Source organism: Oncorhynchus mykiss, chromosome 25 (assembly GCF_013265735.2).
Source record: "Oncorhynchus mykiss isolate Arlee chromosome 25, USDA_OmykA_1.1, whole genome shotgun sequence".
NCBI classification, from domain to species: domain Eukaryota; kingdom Metazoa; phylum Chordata; class Actinopteri; order Salmoniformes; family Salmonidae; genus Oncorhynchus; species Oncorhynchus mykiss.
Window position 1 is genome coordinate 9,574,299 of NC_048589.1, and position 17,253 is coordinate 9,591,551.

Consider the following 17,253-nt stretch of genomic DNA (forward strand, 5'->3'; position numbering starts at 1 on the left):
TCTACGAAATGTGTTCGACATCATGCTACTACCACATAACTATACAGTTCTGCCTTGAGCCTATGACACACGACGCCAAAGTCGATTGGCCTGTGGCATTACTGGCTCCAGCTGTTCTGCTCTCCCACCGCAGAACTTTAGTGTACTCTTGAGACAGAAGCTGTGCTACTCAGTTTTACATTTTAGATTTGAAAGGAATATCTATAAACATGAGCAGAGCTTTTTCTCTGAGTAACTGCTGAAATCCAATACATTTTTAGTCAGACTTGCAGTAAACAATTGGAAACGCCGCCCTGGAAACGTATAAAATGCCTGGAGGCTGATACAATTTTCACTCCTTGTAACACCAATTGTTTCGGACTATACTGCACAGACTTGCCCTACCTGAATAATTTCAACAAACATAATATAATTCCCAGGAATATATGTTACAAAAATAATTCTGGATGTTAGTATTCAAAATGATAGCATCTCTCCGGCCATTGAAAACACTGAGCGCGGTAATTGGAAGAAGAGGTTGCCTCTGCTGATGCATCACTGTAAAAGAGATGGGTCACTCTGTCTTCTCCGGCCCACAGTCTTGCCAAGATCATATGAACTAAAACCTCTTAATTAATCTTCCCATCACTGACCAAATACAGCTTCCTACAACATAAATTAGTTACTGTATATGTTCAAGTGTGGGTGTGTGTGTGCATTGGTGATAGAGGGAAGGGAGAGATACAGAGAGCGAAGAGGGAGAGGAGAGAAAGAGTGTTTGTGTGCATATGTTTTTGTGTACATTGTGTGTGTGTGTGCACATGTGTGTATGTGCATGAGTGCACAGTTTGCATTTTCATAAGCACATAATGTACACTGCTTTCACTGCCTCATATGCAGTCATGCTCAGTGGCGCAATACATGGCATCTGTCACAGAGGTGAGGTGTGCTTTTCAAATGCACAGCTCACTCACTTACATTGTAGTTGACAACGACCTGCATCAAAGCATCAGAGTACCTGTGCATAAAGAAAACACTGACATTGCACTGTATAATACTCCTTATATAAGACACTCGGACAAGAACAGCTCAGAGCCAGATGCCTGGTATATTCAATATGTTTCCTTTAATTTGAAATAGTACTCAAACAAATGAGCAGTGTTATTGTAATGTGAAATGTATCATATTGCTCTGTGTGTGCGTTTTAATCCCTGGGTCCATATAGCTACTTCAAAAGGAAAATGTAGAGTTAGCTGCTGGCCCATACGTTTCAATGAAATAGAAGTGACTGATGGCTATACAAACCCTCCCTTTCATTTCCTGAATCTCAGGCCTAATAAAAATGGTTGTCACCGCGGGCTGTCTGGCTGCATATCCCTAAGTATCACTACTGACAGAACACAATGGCATTCATAATAACGTTTCTCCTCATCTCACTGATGGCAGTCATACAGAATAGGGCATGTTGTGACATGCACTGGTCGGGGTCTTGGTTCTATCTGTGTGCGTGTGTGTGTGAAGGAGAGAGACTGTGTGCTACTGTGTGCAGGCATGATTGTGTGTGTGTGTGTGAGTGTGTAGTACTGGCCCTTTGCCATATGAGGCTTATCCACAGTCCAGATCCTCTACTACACCCTGCCCTCTTCTCACTAGCCCTGCCTCTGTCAAATCAATGGCACTCTACTACCACCTAGTGGACCACAACGGAATATTAGCCATCTGGGGCAAGACTGGGAGAGGAGGAGAGGAGCTGTTTACAAGTGGCATTTTTCCCTAATTAAAAGTAGCACTTGTTGGAGCACTTGGTCTGGAGAAGGACTGGCATCCACAGTGATGCAGGCCGGGCCCTCAATCCGCTGGTAAGCCTCCTCCACTCTGCAGACAAAGAGAATAAGTAATTATGTCCCACAAATTAACAAAGCACTTAAAATCTGGGTCAGCAGTACCTTTGAGATGGTATACCAAATTAATTGCTTTTCCTGATCACATGAACTAACCAGGAAAAAGCTAAGGGCCATAAGGATGAGTAAAGCTATAAAATAATGATCACAATGGTTTTTGATAGTTGTATGTCAATTTAGACTGCAAATTGCTATGCCTTTGCCTGGTTCATCCATATACCGTAATATATTTCACATAATAAGTACCAAAACATACGGCCATAGTGGACATTGAGCAATAGTAAGAACAATGGTCTAGAAGATTAAAAAACAACAACTGACAGCACACAATCATCATGCCAGAGGTTTGGACAGGTGATGGACTGAGAGCCAGAGTCCAGACTGTCAACAGTGATCAACAGCTGTCTTCCTTGAGGATAATGACTGCTCATTGAATATCTGGTGAGTCCATGTGAAAAGCATTCATCCCAAATGGCACCCTATTCCCTATATGGGGCACTACTTTTGACCAGAGCCCAAAAGGCCGAGGTCAAAGGTAGTGCACTATGTAGGGAATAGGGTGCCATTTGGGACAAAGCCCAGGATGTCAGCGGGTAGAATGAACGAAAGTTGCCATCGACCAGTCTGACTACTAGCAGTGCGTAATGGAGTAGACCAACTCAGCAACAAATCACTTGTTTTTTCCTCATCAGATGGTTCCCCTCGGGATGGGAACTGATTGTTAAGTGTTTGATGGGTCAGACTAAGACGGAGTAGGACCTGATGTCCACTCAATTAGGTACAGTAGTGTGTGTGTGTGTGTGTGTGTGTGTGTGTGTGTGTGTGTGTGTGTGTGTCTGTGTGTGTGTATAGGGTGTGGACATGTTTAACTAAACTTGTGGGAACCAGAATAGTAAACAAACCAAAATTTAACCAACTGGGGACATTTTGTCAGTCCCCACAAGGAAAAGGGTTCATTCTAGGGGGTTTATGGTTAGAATTAGAAGTTAGGTTCAGGAAAGTAGGATTTTCAATGGGAATCAATTGTATGTGCCCCCTAGGTTGGTTAAACAAGACTGTGTGTGTGTGTGTGTGCGTGCAGATCACAGTTAGTGATGCTCATCTGACCACTTCAATTCAGCAGTGTGTAAGGTCTGTTAATAAACCGCTGCAAAGTGTGTGAGTTCCCCACATCTTTATACATACACCGAAACAGTAGGTGCTGTCAATATGTTGGAGTAGAACATGTAATATGTACTACTATATATCTACTCACTTCAGTATTGGGAGCTGTATCACATTCTAATACAGTGGTAAACTTGAAGTATAGTTTCGTCTGAATTTCAGTCATCTTACTTTTTTGGTTAAAGTAGAGGGGGGATAGATGAAGGGGAGACACTGTAGGAAGGTTGGACACAGAGATCAAACCTCGGCCTCTGCGGTCGACATGTGCGCTTGAGACAGGTGTGTTCCCACTAGACCACAGGCTCTGCACAAGAAATCTTACTTCTGTCTGAACAGGTGATTGGCCTCCAGCTCCTCCTCCTCCATGGTCTTGTCCTGACCTCTGACCTGTAGTCTCCTCATCCTCTCCTGTGAGCTGAGGCTGAGCATCAGCACCAGGCTGGGCCTCAGGAGGTCCCCTGGCCAGCCATACACCTCACTGCCAGCCTGGGGCAGGTTACCCAGCTTACCACCCACCGCCGTGGCAATGGCGTAGGCTGCTGTGCTGTGCCAGTACCTGGGAGGAATGGAGAGTATAGGGAGATAGTGGGTTGTTGTGAGCCTCAAAGACCAGAGACTATGTCTGGTCTACTGGTGTTGTTTGGTGGTTCATTCACAGCTATGTTGAAAATTGGAACCTTTGCTGTGCTTTTTTTTTTATGACATTAAAGTGGCATAGCCTACTAAGGCAGTTACACATACGATTTTCACCATACAATGCCGTGTCCGAATACCTCTACTTGCTTTCTAAACAGTAGGCTGTTTGGGTATGTGAAAATAGAACGTTTTATAGCATGGGATATTTATTTTGGACCGAAGCTTGTCGCCTGCCTCCCCGTCTTTGGGACAACGACTCCCATTGTTAGGGCGGAGGCGTGCATCTCATCATTATATACAGATCTCTGGTGTAAGCATACGGTAAACGCTCATAAAAATGAAAAATAACAATTATGAACTTTCATTCGTAGGCTAGGTTGCAGTCCCCTCATGATTGGTATAGGGAGAAGTTGAGTATCATGTAGCAGCCTAAACCTATGGATGTTACAGTGAGCTGGGTGAATGGAATATGAATCATCCAATATGCTGTAATAAAAACAAGTTCATGCTCCTAAAAAAAATACGATTTTCCTCCCTCATCTTAAACGGCACCGACAGCCACTGAGGGTTAGTACACGATGTGTCGTTTTAGTAAGAAGTAGGCAAAACAGATTTCAGACACAGCCATACATTCAGAAGAGATGACATATCCCAACTCATCAAACTTGCTACAACACCAAAGCTATTTCATCCTGCCCTTACCTGTCTACAATGACAGGTGCTTGTCTGGCCTCCTGGCCTATCTGTCCTGCTGTCAGGTAATTCCCAAGGGCGTAGAAGGCCCTGCGGATGAGGGGGGGCTCAGTGTCGAAGCGGGCCCTCCATGGGGACAGACACTGCGGAGGGGACTTCAGGAGAGTGGCCCCCAGTGCCTCCGTCAGGGACTCAGTCAGAGTGGTTTTCCCTGAGCAGTAGTGGGAATAGAGAGAAATTAGAGAAGGAAAAAAAGCATTGTAACTGACTGAAAGAGCATTCAGTTTTGTATGACCTGAGTTTTTCCTGATCGAAAGGAAAGGAAAACTCCTGGCCGTATACAATCGGCCACATTGAATTGGCAAGGACAATAGTGAAGTAGTAATGGTGTTAACCTGTAGCATCCAATCCCTCTATGACAATAACAGGAAAGTCCGTTTTCTCCTTAGACTCGAGTCGCTGGTCCACAAGCTCCAGCACTGCCTTGGACTCCGGGATGATGTCAACACACTACAGATGAGGAGCAAAGTAGATGGAGATGAGATAAGGTTGTAGTTGGCCTGTGTGAATATCATGTTATTCCTTTCTCCACCACTGGAGTGTGACATTGCTAGGTTTTTATTTTGTCCCTGACTGCACACAGTATTACGCAGGCTTATATAGTTTACCACAGCATGAGTCATAATACCCATACTCAAACACGGAAATGGTTCCAATAGTTTTTCCACCATTCATTTTATCCATTGTGGATTTTAGAAACACTTCAAATAAGCTGTGTTTCGTGTAGGTTTACCCTGGCGCGACATTTTGATAACCGTGTAAATCCATCTCGGACAAGGTGACATTTTGATAACCGTGTAAATCCCTCTCGGACAAGGTGACAAGACATTTTGATAACCGTGTAAATCCCTCTCGGACAAGGTGACATTTTGATAACCGTGTAAATCCCTCTCAGACAAGGTGACATTTTGATAACCGTGTAAATCCCTCTCGGACAAGGTGACATTTTGATAACCGTGTAAATCCCTCTCGGACAAGGTGACATTTTGATAACCGTGTAAATCCATCTCGGACAAGGTGACATTTTGATAACCGTGTAAATCCCTCTCGGACAAGGTGACAAGACATTTTGATAACCGTGTAAATCCCTCTCGGACAAGGTGACATTTTGATAACCGTGTAAATCCCTCTCAGACAAGGTGACATTTTGATAACCGTGTAAATCCCTCTCGGACAAGGTGACATTTTGATAACCGTGTAAATCCCTCTCGGACAAGGTGACATTTTGATAACCGTGTAAATCCCTCTCAGACAAGGTGACATTTTGATTACCGTGTAAATCCCTATCGGACAAGGTGACATTTTTACCCCCTTTTTCGTGATAATGATCTTGTCTCGTCGCTGGAACTCCACCACGGGCTGCCGAGAGGAGAAGGTCGAGTCATGCCTCCTCCGAAACATGACCCGCCAAGCCACGCTCCTTAACACCCGCTTGCTTAACCTGGAAGCCAGCCGCACCAATGTGTCGGAGGATACACCGTTTAACTAACAACCGATGTCAGCCTGCAGGCTCCCGGCCCGCCACAAGAAGTTGCTAGAGCACAATGAGCCAGGTAAAGCCCCCCGGCCAAACCCTCCCCTAACCCGGACGGCACTGGGCCAATTGTGCGCCGCCCTATGGGACTCCCAGTCATGGCTGGTTGTGACACTGCCTTGGTTCAATCCCAGGCTGTAATGACGCGGCAGTACTGCGGTGCAGTGCCTTAGACCGCTGCGCCACTCTGGAGGCCTCAGACAAGGTGACTTTTATCAATTCATTCGCCTGTATTTACCACCCAATCATGAAATGCTAATTAGCTGATAATGTGGCTATCATACAGAACTACAAATGTCCAGCTGAAGCTTCACGTCACATCACAAAAATGGAACCTTTATTTAACTAGGCAATTTCTAAATGTAGAATTTAATAAATGAATAAACAGAGAGAAAACATTGCTGACCGCAATGCAGCACCATTGCAGAGAAAAGAGGCCACTCTAGGCGGGCCACGAAATAAATAAATGCTGAAACTAATGTTGGACAATCAAATTCGAGATGTAAACAAACAAAATGAGTTAAGCCTGGGTCAATAACACAGGCCTTATTTAACACTGCTCCAATGAAACGAGGCCCGCCACGCATTTATCAAAGCTCAAATGATCTCACTCTTTTTACAGTTCTACAGGAATATTAAACTATACGTTGAATAAAAGTGTTATTTTTATTGTAATTGTAACAATTGTGGGATGGTACCATGTGTGATAGATAACAGCTGGCATATTATTAGTAAGAAACTCTGTTTCCTACTATAGGCAGCTGGCTGCATAGTTATTGCAACATTGTAACTCTCCACTGCAGATGTTAAAGTAAAATTTCCCTTCTGCCCGGTAAGGGACCTCCTATATGTGCACGCGCGCACCCACATTTTCTACCAGGCTAATCATAGAATTACATAGATAATTGGAGCCTATGTCTTTCTATTAAAAAAAATACGTGGTGGGCCTACCTTTTTAACAGACACAGTTATGATATCCATAGATGTCGGTATAGCCAAATCCTCCAATACTGTCACATGCAATCCTTAAAAACCAGGGCTCGAATTGAGTGAGGGTATCCCATACCCTTTGTTAAGGAAAAGAGCAAAAAGGATATCTATTGTTTGCTTTATATTTTGAAATAAATACATAAAAAGTATCCAGATTAAATAAAGCGTTCTATAACAATGCTTAACTCGATGATGCCTTATGGTAGAAACGAGTTTTAAAATGGCCGCGAAGGACGTGACTCCGATGCAAAAAGGGATATATTGATGACTCTCTATGACATTCTGAGGCTGAGCTGCAGCTTATAATATTCGAGGAGATTTTTTGTTTTAAATGACTTTGCTATTCTGTCCCTATTAATTGAGCTTTTCACTTTCTGAAAAGAGAAGATGTTTGCTTAAACCCAGGAAGCTTTTAGGGAAGCACTTCTGTTGCTGGGTTATGCAATAGACAAGTAGCCAGCAGTTGAAGCTTCCATTTTTCTGCATCGATAGAGCCTCTGTCTGGGTGGAGAGGTAACTTTTGAAAGTGCCATGCTTAGATTCATAAGGATGTCTAAGAATTAATTATTTGAAAAACAGCATTGCAAACAAGACACTCTGGTTTGACATGGGAAATATATGGTAAGAATGCCTATTTCTCTGTCCGTTCTTCCCCATTTTCACTATCCACCTTTCTTTTGAGACTTTTTCAGCGCAGCATTTTCTCTTGATTGCAAGCAGGTTTTTCCCTAATCAACACACATAGAAATATACAAAATGATTTTAATAGAGTCATTGGTGATTTCATCAACGTAATCTATATTAGGCTATGTCATTGACATTTAACTGGTTACATAGCCTATTAATCAGATGTGTTAAAAATCGTATTTAATTTGCAGCATACGCCTATGAATTGGGACGCTATTATGCTCAGTTCCTGAGACTTTCAGCTGAGAAAAAAGTTGGGCCAAAGCAAAACCTATTGCCGACCCCTGCTGTACACAGTTTAGCTGGGATAGGAGAGGGGGCTGCAGTGCGGCAGAATGTCCAGTGCTGGCCCTGTCTGTAAATTCAGAGCGTTGTCAGATTGTCAGTTCATAAATTCAGAGCATTTCTCTCTTGGAGCCTTCAGAGCACACACTGGACTCTGGTCGAGGAGTAGGGTTGATCCGAGCGTTCTGACCTCACAACAGCAGTCAAGCACCAAAGCTAACTGGTTAAAGTTGGCTAGCTTGCTAGTTACTTCCAGACACAAATGAGAGAAAACCTCACTCTGACTATTTTACTTACTCTGACTATTTTACTCAAACTAGCAGAGCTGGTTAAGACTGTTTTCATAGTAGCGTGTTAGTGACTGTAACTGTGCTGCTAGTGTAACTAGTGATGTACTGACATTAAACTTTTGGCCAATACTGATATCTGATATTCAACATTTTTGCTGCCTTTTTAGCATTCTAGTACAGTTAAATAGTTAACATGCACACATGGATGCAGCAGTCTAAGGCACTGCATCTCAGTGCAAGAGGCGTCACTATAGTCCCTGATTCGAATCCAGGCTGTATCACCTCCGGCCGTGATTGGGAGTCCCATAGGGCGGCGCACAATTGGCCCAGCGTCGTCCGGGCCGTCATTGTAAATAAGAATTTGTTCTTAACTGACTTGCTTAGTTAAATAAAGGTTACACACACACACACACACTGACCCAAAAAATATTTTGGTGGCATTTACGTATGTCCCCATTACCAGTAAAACATAATCAAAACCTATTTCTTTCACTTACTTGCTGTGCTGTTTCATTGTTCATTTCAGTCGTTTCCTTCTCAACCAGGATTTCTATTAGAGGTCGACCGATTATGATTTTTCAATGCCGATACTGATACCGATTATTGGAGTACCAAAAAAATCTGATACCGATTAATCAGCCGATTTTTATACATATATTTGTAATAATGACAATTACAACAATACTGAATGAACACTTTTATTTTAACTTAATATAAAACATAAATAAAATCTATTTAGTTGCAAATAAATAATGAACATGGTCAATTTGGTTTAAATAATGCAAAAACACAGTGTTGGAGAAGAAAGTAAAAGTGCAATACGTGCCATGTAAAAACGTTTAAGTTCCTTGCTCAGAACATGAGCAACATGAGTCTTCAATATTCCCAGTTAAGAAGTTTTAGGTTGTAGTTATTATAGGAATTATAGGACTATTTCTCTCTACATCATTTGTATTTCATATACCTTTGACCATTGGATGTTCTTATAGGCACTATAGTATTGCCAGCCTAATCTCAGGAGTTGATAGGCTTGAAGTCATAAACAACGCAATGCTTGAAGTACAGCGAAGAGCTGCTGGCAAACGCAGGAAAGTGCTGTTTGAATGAATGCTTACGAGCCTGCTGCTGCCTACCACCACTCAGTCAGACTGCTCTATCAAATATGAAATCAAAGACTTAATTATAGTATAATAAACACACATAAATACGAGGAAACTATCTGGAAACTATAATTTAGAAAACAAAACGTTTATTCTTTCAGTGAAATACATTGCTAAGAATAAGGAAAATGACTAAAGTTTCAACTGGTTATTGTTTTCAGGCTGGTTGTATTGGTGCTAGCTAGGTAGCAAGCTAAAGCTAGTTACCCCAGAAGTTGCGGTCGAATAAATTATGCTTTATTACCAATGCAGTATTGTAAACACACCATTCGTGGCCGGTGTTTGCTTGTTTGCAGACGTTTTTGTACAGCTTTGACAGTGCTACTATATATTTTTTGACGTGCAAAGACCCAATTGGCGTTCCATAGCATGTATGTCTTGAAGCTAATTGCAGTGATGGTATTACTGTGTAACTCCAGTAGTAACTCCAGTAGGGCAACATCTGAAAAATAGCGGACTTGGTAGTGTTAACCGGTGCTCGACCAGTCGGCGAAAGCCAACATCACCAACAACAGAGAATGATTGATTGTCAAGGGCAATGAATTCCAGTATCTTCACTTTGATTGATTTTGCCTTTAAGTTGAGTCTCTGAAATGTTCTTACTCTTTCAAATGACTGCTCGACCTGTTGACTGCTCGATCCACACAGCAGACATTGTGTGGGCTAGGTTAGAAATGCTGTGTTGCACGTCTAGCGCAACATTTTACATGGCGTTATTATGTCATGTACCTACGTTATATAGGTATGCACGGTAGCTTTGACATCGGTTTTTGACATCGGCTTTAAACTAGACATCCGATATGTTCACGGATATATAAGTGTAACAGTGTTGCTTCCGTCCCTCTTCTCGCCCCTTCCCGGGCTTGAACCAGGGACCCTCTGCACACATCGACAACAGTCACCCTCGAAGCACCATTATCCACCGCTCCACAAAAAAAGCGGCCTTGCAGAGCTAGGGAAACAACTACTTCAAGGTCTCAGAGCGAGTGACGTCACCGATTGAAACGCTATTAGTACACACCCCGCTAACTAGCTAGCCATTTCACAAGGGTTACGCATGTAACTCAACCCCCTTTTGACCTCCTTTTCTGCAGCAACCAGTGATCCGGGTCACGGCACCAATGTAACAGTGTTGCTTCAATCTCTCTCCTCGCCCCTACCCGGGCTCAAACCAGGGACCCTCTGCATACATCGACAACAGTCATCCTCGAAGCACCGTTACCCATTGCTGCACAAAAAACACGGCCCTTGCAGAGCAAGAGAAACAACTACTTCAAGGTCTCAGTGCGAGTAACGTCACCGATTGAAACGCTATTAGTGCGCACCCCACTAACTAGCTAGCCATTTCACACCGGTTACACTAGCAACAACTGAATTATTTTATTTTGTTGTCAACCTTTACTGACACCTGTCATATTCAACGGGTGTTGCACATTCATTCATTAATCAGTTATTCTGAGCTCCGGCACACTCAAATGAGAGACTGCTCTGAAACTGGTACATAGCCAAACTGAATTTACTTTTGTAAATTCACTCTGGTGTTTTTTTGGAGATGTTTACTGACACAGTTCGTTGTGCGTTCGTATAGTCATCAGTTATTCTGTGCTCTGGCACACTCAGTCGAGAGTGCTCTGAAATCGGAGTAGATACCCAGAGAGAATTTACGAAAGCACATATTTTCAGCATTTATCCCAAAACTAGGGATGCACGATATATCGGTGAACATATCGGAATTGGACGATATTAGCTAAAAATGCCACCATCGGTATGTCTAGGTTAATGCAGATGTGCAAAACCGATGTCAAAGCTGACGGGCGTACCTATATAACGTAGATACATGCCGTAATGACGCCACGTATAATTTTGAGCTACACGTGCAACACAACATTCATAGCCCAGCCCACAATGTCTGCTGTGTGGATCAAGCAGTCAACAAGTCGAGCAGTCATTTGAAAGAGTAAGAAAATTTCAGCGAGACAACTCAAAATACAAAATCCATTAAAGCCGAGATAATGGGATTCACTGCCCAATCGTTCTCTGTCATGGGTGATGTTGGCTTTGTCCAACTGGTCGGCACCGGTACATACTACCAAATGTGCAATTTTTCAGATGTTACCCTACCGAAGTTACACAGTAATAGCGTCACTGCTATTAGCTTCAAGACATACATACTATGGAACGCCATTTGGATCTTCGCATGTCAAAAAGATACAGTAGAAAGCTGTACAAAAAGCTGTACAAAAAGTGTGCAAACAAGCAAACACCGGCCACGAACGATGTGTTTACAATACTGCATTGGTAATAAAGCCTAATTTGCTCAACAGCAACTTCTGGGGTAGCTAGCTTTAGCTTGGTACCTAGCTAGAACCAATACAACCAGCCTGTAAACAAAGACCAGTATAAACTGCAGTCATTGTTCTTAGGAATCCTTGTGAGTAAGTATTAGCTAGGTTGCCACTTGTTGTTCGCCTATTGAAATTGAGCTTCAGTTCATGAAAATAAATAGCTAGCCAGCTACTTAACCCTGTTGCCCAAAGCTAACGTTATGAACAGCCAGCTAGCTTCATCTGGCTAATGAGGCTCGACCGGAGTTGGTTATGTGTTGTGAAGCTAGCCACAATAAAGATTAGGCACAATAGTAGAATTTGGGGTTTGCCTTCAAAATAAAAGTGTCATTGACAGCGATGCAATTTAATACAATTAGTATAATTATGCCATACTTAAAAAAAAAAAAGACTAACCGTTAAGTCCACTATTGTGGCTAATCCTTATTGTGGCTAGCTTCACATAGATGGGTCCGACCCCCATCATTCAAATACAAACTGTTTTATAAATTAGGGTTATTTTAGATGACACCTAGCTATATAGTTAGCTAGCTAACTATAGCTACTGAAACAGCACTGTAGGTGAGCAAGACAACTTTACCAGCATCATAGCATTCGTATCGATGAATCGTAGTGTAATCAATGTGTAATAACTATGTAAAAAATGTATGAATGCGTTAAATTATTATGTGACGTGCAGTCATATTCAGGTCCTGATTGGTCAACAAGCTTATTTGACATGTCAAATAGTGTTATCGCCTGGTCATTGTTTTATTTTTGACACGCAAAGACCTAAACAGAGTTCCTTAGCAAAGACCCAAACGGCATCCCATAGAAATCCTGGTTGAGAAAAAAAAAGACTGAATACGAAACAGGGACTGTAGTGACGCCTCTTGCACTGAGATGCAGTGCCTTAGACTGCTGCGTCCATGTGTGTGTGTTAACTATTTAACTGTACTAGAATGCTTAAAAAGCCGCTAAAATTGTAAATACCGGTTATTGGTGTCTATTTTTATACAAGGAAAATAACGGATAACAGTATTGGCCCAAAATGTCAAATTGGTGCATCACTACCCAAAATCCTACGCAAACCAGATGTAACTAATTTCGAGGGTTTTAGGATTACAAACCGGCCAGCTCTATACACATAATGACAACTGCACAAATACACGGCAACATGTGTCAACTGATTTGACACATAAAAGTGTCACTATTCAAACCTGTTGCAGAACTTTGTAGGCATCCTCAAAACTATAGAATACGTCATAGTTGATAATGCTGAGAGTTGAAGGATGATGCACTGGCTTTTCAGCAGGTACCACGCAGTATTTCTCCAACACCTCCACCCAACCGTCTTCTGTATTGGACCACAGGTGTTGCGACCACTGTCTGTCCTCTCCCCCGCACAAGTAGGAGCATACATAGACTGGGTCATTGCGAAGCAACTCGCCTAATACTCGTTCAGTCGCTGAGGACTTAGATGCGTCTTTTAGAAAATATCCTTTGATGACAGAATCTTTGACATTTGGCTGAAATATGGACATTTCCAAAATCGTACATTCTGGAGGTAACTCTTTTGAAAGTTTTTTTTTCAGTCCTCCATAAAACTTTGCTCTTTCAATTTTGTCATCGCTCTGCACATGGAGCGAGTAGCACTTTTCATCAGCGAGGACATTTCTGAACACTTGTGGCCGCTCGCTCTGCTTGCTTGCTAGGGCGAAGTAGATTGGGTCAGAGTTCGTATCGAAGTCCACTGCAAAAACATAAGAAGACCACTGGCCCAACCGGGACATCATGCGTCTTGCCATCTTGAATCAAACCACGAACGAAATGCACTTTCAGCTGAATCACAACTGACAGGCACGCATGATTTGGGAAACTGGGGGGGGTGGGGGGGAAACGAAACTTATGGCGCTTGACAAGCAAACCGAAACTCGAGCCACTTGATAATACCAAAAACGAAAGTGATAAGGTGTGCCTATCATAATATGGCTGTTACTTACTGTCCCATGGCCTCACCTAAATGACACAAATGAGTCAGCAAATTTGCTTAGCACTATTACGGTATGAAGGCCTATTCAAAGCGCAGGCTTTTTATTATAAGCACTAACGTATGTAGGCATGTAATAGGACTGCATTTGAATAAATACATTATTGTTCATTTTATTTTCAAGTTTTTAGAGCGCTGCAGTGGTGGTCATTTAGCCGAGTGCACCACTACTCATACAGTAGGTAGCCCACTGGGCACAGACGTCAGTCAACGTCTAGTTTTGATTTAGCCTACATTTGGTTGAGTCGTCAAAGGTGAATTAAAAGTGAAATCGACAACAAAAAATGACCATGACATTGGATTTAGGTTCAAAGCAATTTTTGAAAATCCAACCAGTTATCCACGTTGATTCAACATGATCACATTTAATTGTTTGGTTGAAATGGCGTGGATTCAACCCGTTTTTGTGGGAGGCCTATTCAATTTTGGAATAGAAACTGCTCAGGTGACGTTATGAAGATCAGTTACATTACAACGCTAGGAGACGCTTCATTTATTGCGGAGTTGTGTTAGCCCTACATCAGAAGTTTCAACAGGACAGGACAGCTTGAAGACTAGTAATATTGTTCTCTACTCAAGTCGTGTTTGTGAAGATGTTCCTACAGTTCTGCATAAGTTTCCTCCAGTGCATCTTTGCAATTGTCCTGGCCTGGCATGGATCAATGTGCGAGGACAGCAGGTGCACGTCGCATCACAGTTCTCTTCTACAGGGGAAATCAACCCAAGTGTCAATTATATTTGGTCCTACTCATTGAGGAAGCAAAGATAGTTTTACAGCTTCTCAATGAATCTGGTAAATTTTCCCCAAGATTATATTTATGCATTTTAAAATTCCCTATTTCAATTCACATTATATGTTATTAGATTAGTATTACAGCCTATTTCTATCTAATTTAATATTATATTCAGTGTTTATTAATGTCATACACGATAGAGATGATTTCTTGGGGAAATTAGTCCAATAGTGCAAACATGAACTCCAGCTCCCAAGTGTCAGTATTGTCAGCAATGGCAGCATGATCACAAAGAAGTGGTTCCAAACGATGGTTTTCATTTTAGGTTCTGTGTTAAAATAAAACATGGTAGGCCAACCAACGTTACCCCGGTGATCTTCATTATATCATAAAGCACCCATCATAAACAAACAAACCACGTTATCCTCAGGGAAAAAAACAAGTTAATGTTATTTACACTAGATGTCAGCACTGGGTTAGTTTTGATATGAGGTCACAAAAAGTGAACTCAGAGAAGCATTTCACACTTTTTATTTGAAAGGCCTCGCAGTTGACCATCAAAGTGTTTTTAAAAACGACTTGTTGATATTTTCACTTCAATAAATATAAACTATCACATGGATGTCTGGATATGAATACATTTTGAATTCATTGGTGTTTCAAAATAACATTCTTTGAGAGATGATGTCAGTTTTATCACCAAAACTCTCCTTGGCGAATACCAGGACATTCTGGCCATTTCCTGTGACAGCTTTGACAAGGACACCAACCAGACATTTGGCAGAGCCCAGGGCAGGAAGAGCCACCTGGACAACCTCTTCAAGGTCTGTGAGTGGTGCCAGAAGTACAAAGTGGCGTTCAAAATCAACTCTGTGATCAACACCTTCAATGTGGATGAAGACATGAGAGAAAACATCACAGAACTCAACCCTGTACGCTGGAAGGTTAGGGTGTTCCAAAGCATTAACATTGCACACCAGTAATGCTGTATCTGTGAATAGAGGTGTCTTCTCATACCATAGATGTAACAAATGAGTTGTATGGCCTTGACTTCACTGTGTGTGCTGTATAGGTGTTCCAGTGTCTGCTGATCGATGGCGAGAACAGTCTGAGGGAGGCAGAGAGGTTTCTCATCAGCGACCAGCATTTTCAGGTCTTCCTGGAAAGGCACAGCAGCATTAGCTGCCTGGTACCAGAGGCCAATCAGAAGGTATGGGACTGGACTTAAGACAATATTATATTTTTTTATTGTCCGTTATAGATATTATGATGGTTCAACAACTACTACTCCATTAAATTTGTTTCCAAATGCTACTAAGGTTTAAAGTACAATATTAGAAAAAAGGGTTCCAAAAGGGTTCTTCTGCTGTCCCTATAGGAGAACCATTTTTGGTTCCAGGTAGAACCTTCTTTAGGTTGCATGTAGTACCCTCTATGGACAACATTGTAATACAACATAGTTGTGACATTAAAACGTTTCCTTTTTGTCCTGTCTTGTCAGATGAGAGCTTCCTACCTCATTCTGGATGAATATGTCAGGCCTTTTTATTAATCTGTTATTTTACATGATACTCACTCTACATTCAGTCTTAGCATGCCCTTTAAAGGAGACAGTCCTCATCCATCAGAACTATTGAACAGCTGTCTAAATGCTTTGAGTTGTATAGACATGTACCTTGATCAGAGTGGATTTACAGGCTCTAAGAAGGGTGGAATAAGATGCCGTTTTGCATATATTTTATATTTATGTATTAGGTATGAGGTTTTATAGCAGTGATATTTTGATAATGGACTAGATTGTCAAGAAGCTCTTCTATGACCAGTTGGTGACCCTTTATAATAACTTTCATGATTAAGCCTTTCTAAATGCTTATACAATTCTTTATAAATGATTCTTCATGTTCTAAATGCTTATGCGTTTCCTGGATTGCCGAGAGGGGAGGAAAGATCCATCCAAGTCCATCTTTGATGTTGGCGTGGAAGAGGCCATTCAGTTCAGTGGCTTTGACGAGAAGATGTTCCTAAAGAGAGGAGGGAAATATGTGTGGAGCAAAGCTGACATGCGGCTTGAGTGGTGATCCACACATTATAATCAGTTATTGCTACACTTCTGTATGTATTTTCTGTATGTTTTTTTATAAAAAAAATAGTTTCCGCCTGTATAACTGCACTTTACACTTAAATATTTATGATATTGTAAAAGTTATGTTGGAATCTTTTACTGCTATAGTGGGGCAAAAAAGTATTTAGTCATCCACCAATTGTGCAAGTTCTCCCACTTAAAAAGATGAGAGAGGCCTGTAATTTTCATCATAGGTACACTTCAACTATGACAGACAAAATGTGGAAAAAGTATTTGGTCAATAACAAAAGTTTATCTCAATACTTTGTTATATACCCTTTGTTGGCAATGACAGAGGTCAAACGTTTTCTGTTAGTCTTCACAAGGTTTTCACACACTATTGCTGGTATTTTGGCCCATTCCTCCATGCAGATCTCCTCTAGAGCAGTGATGTTTTCGGGCTGTTGCTGGGCAACACAGACTTTCAACTCCCTCCAAAGATTTTCTATGGGGTTGAGATCTGGAGACTGGCTAGGCCACTCCAGGACCTTAAAATGCTTCTTATGAAGCCACTCCTTCGTTGCCCGGGCGGTGTGTTTGGGATCATTGTCATGCTGAAAGACCCAGCCACGTTTCATCTTCAATTCCATTGCTGATAGAAGGAGGTTTTCACTCAAAATCTCACGATACATGGCCCCATTCAT

At 41.8% G+C, this 17,253-nt stretch overlaps 2 protein-coding genes across 2 annotated transcripts; one reads left to right on the plus strand and one right to left on the minus strand.

The window, feature by feature from the left end:
• Positions 1–1,081: 1,081 nt before the first annotated feature.
• Positions 1,082–13,558, minus strand: cmpk2 (cytidine monophosphate (UMP-CMP) kinase 2, mitochondrial). The gene is made up of 5 exons (XM_021584478.2): positions 12,924–13,558; positions 4,769–4,883; positions 4,383–4,584; positions 3,367–3,600; positions 1,082–1,854 (listed from the first exon to the last, which is right to left on the minus strand). The coding sequence occupies exons 1-5, from the start codon at positions 13,509–13,511 to the stop codon at positions 1,734–1,736; spliced, it is 1,260 nt and encodes a 419-aa protein (XP_021440153.2). The 5' UTR covers positions 13,512–13,558; the 3' UTR covers positions 1,082–1,733.
• Positions 13,559–15,155: 1,597 nt separating this feature from the next.
• LOC110504183 (radical S-adenosyl methionine domain-containing protein 2-like) lies at positions 15,156–16,735 on the plus strand (the record flags this gene model as incomplete). The annotated part of the gene is made up of 3 exons (XM_036962308.1): positions 15,156–15,431; positions 15,560–15,697; positions 15,989–16,735. Coding segments are annotated over 3 exons (465 nt in total), but the record flags the coding sequence as incomplete, so codon positions are not given.
• Positions 16,736–17,253: the final 518 nt, after the last annotated feature.

Bases quoted from the DNA above. Each gene is read 5' to 3' on its own strand.
- cmpk2 (XM_021584478.2), bottom strand. From the start codon at position 13,511: ATGGCAAGACGCATGATGTCCCGGTTGGGCCAGTGGTCTTCTTATGTT. The intron at 4,884-12,923 runs GTTTGAATAGTG...CCTCATCTGTAG, and splicing joins CCTACAAAGTTCTGCAACAG to TGTGTTGACATCATCCCGGA. The intron at 3,601-4,382 runs GTAAGGGCAGGA...CATTCCTCCCAG, and splicing joins GCACCTGTCATTGTAGACAG to GTACTGGCACAGCACAGCAG.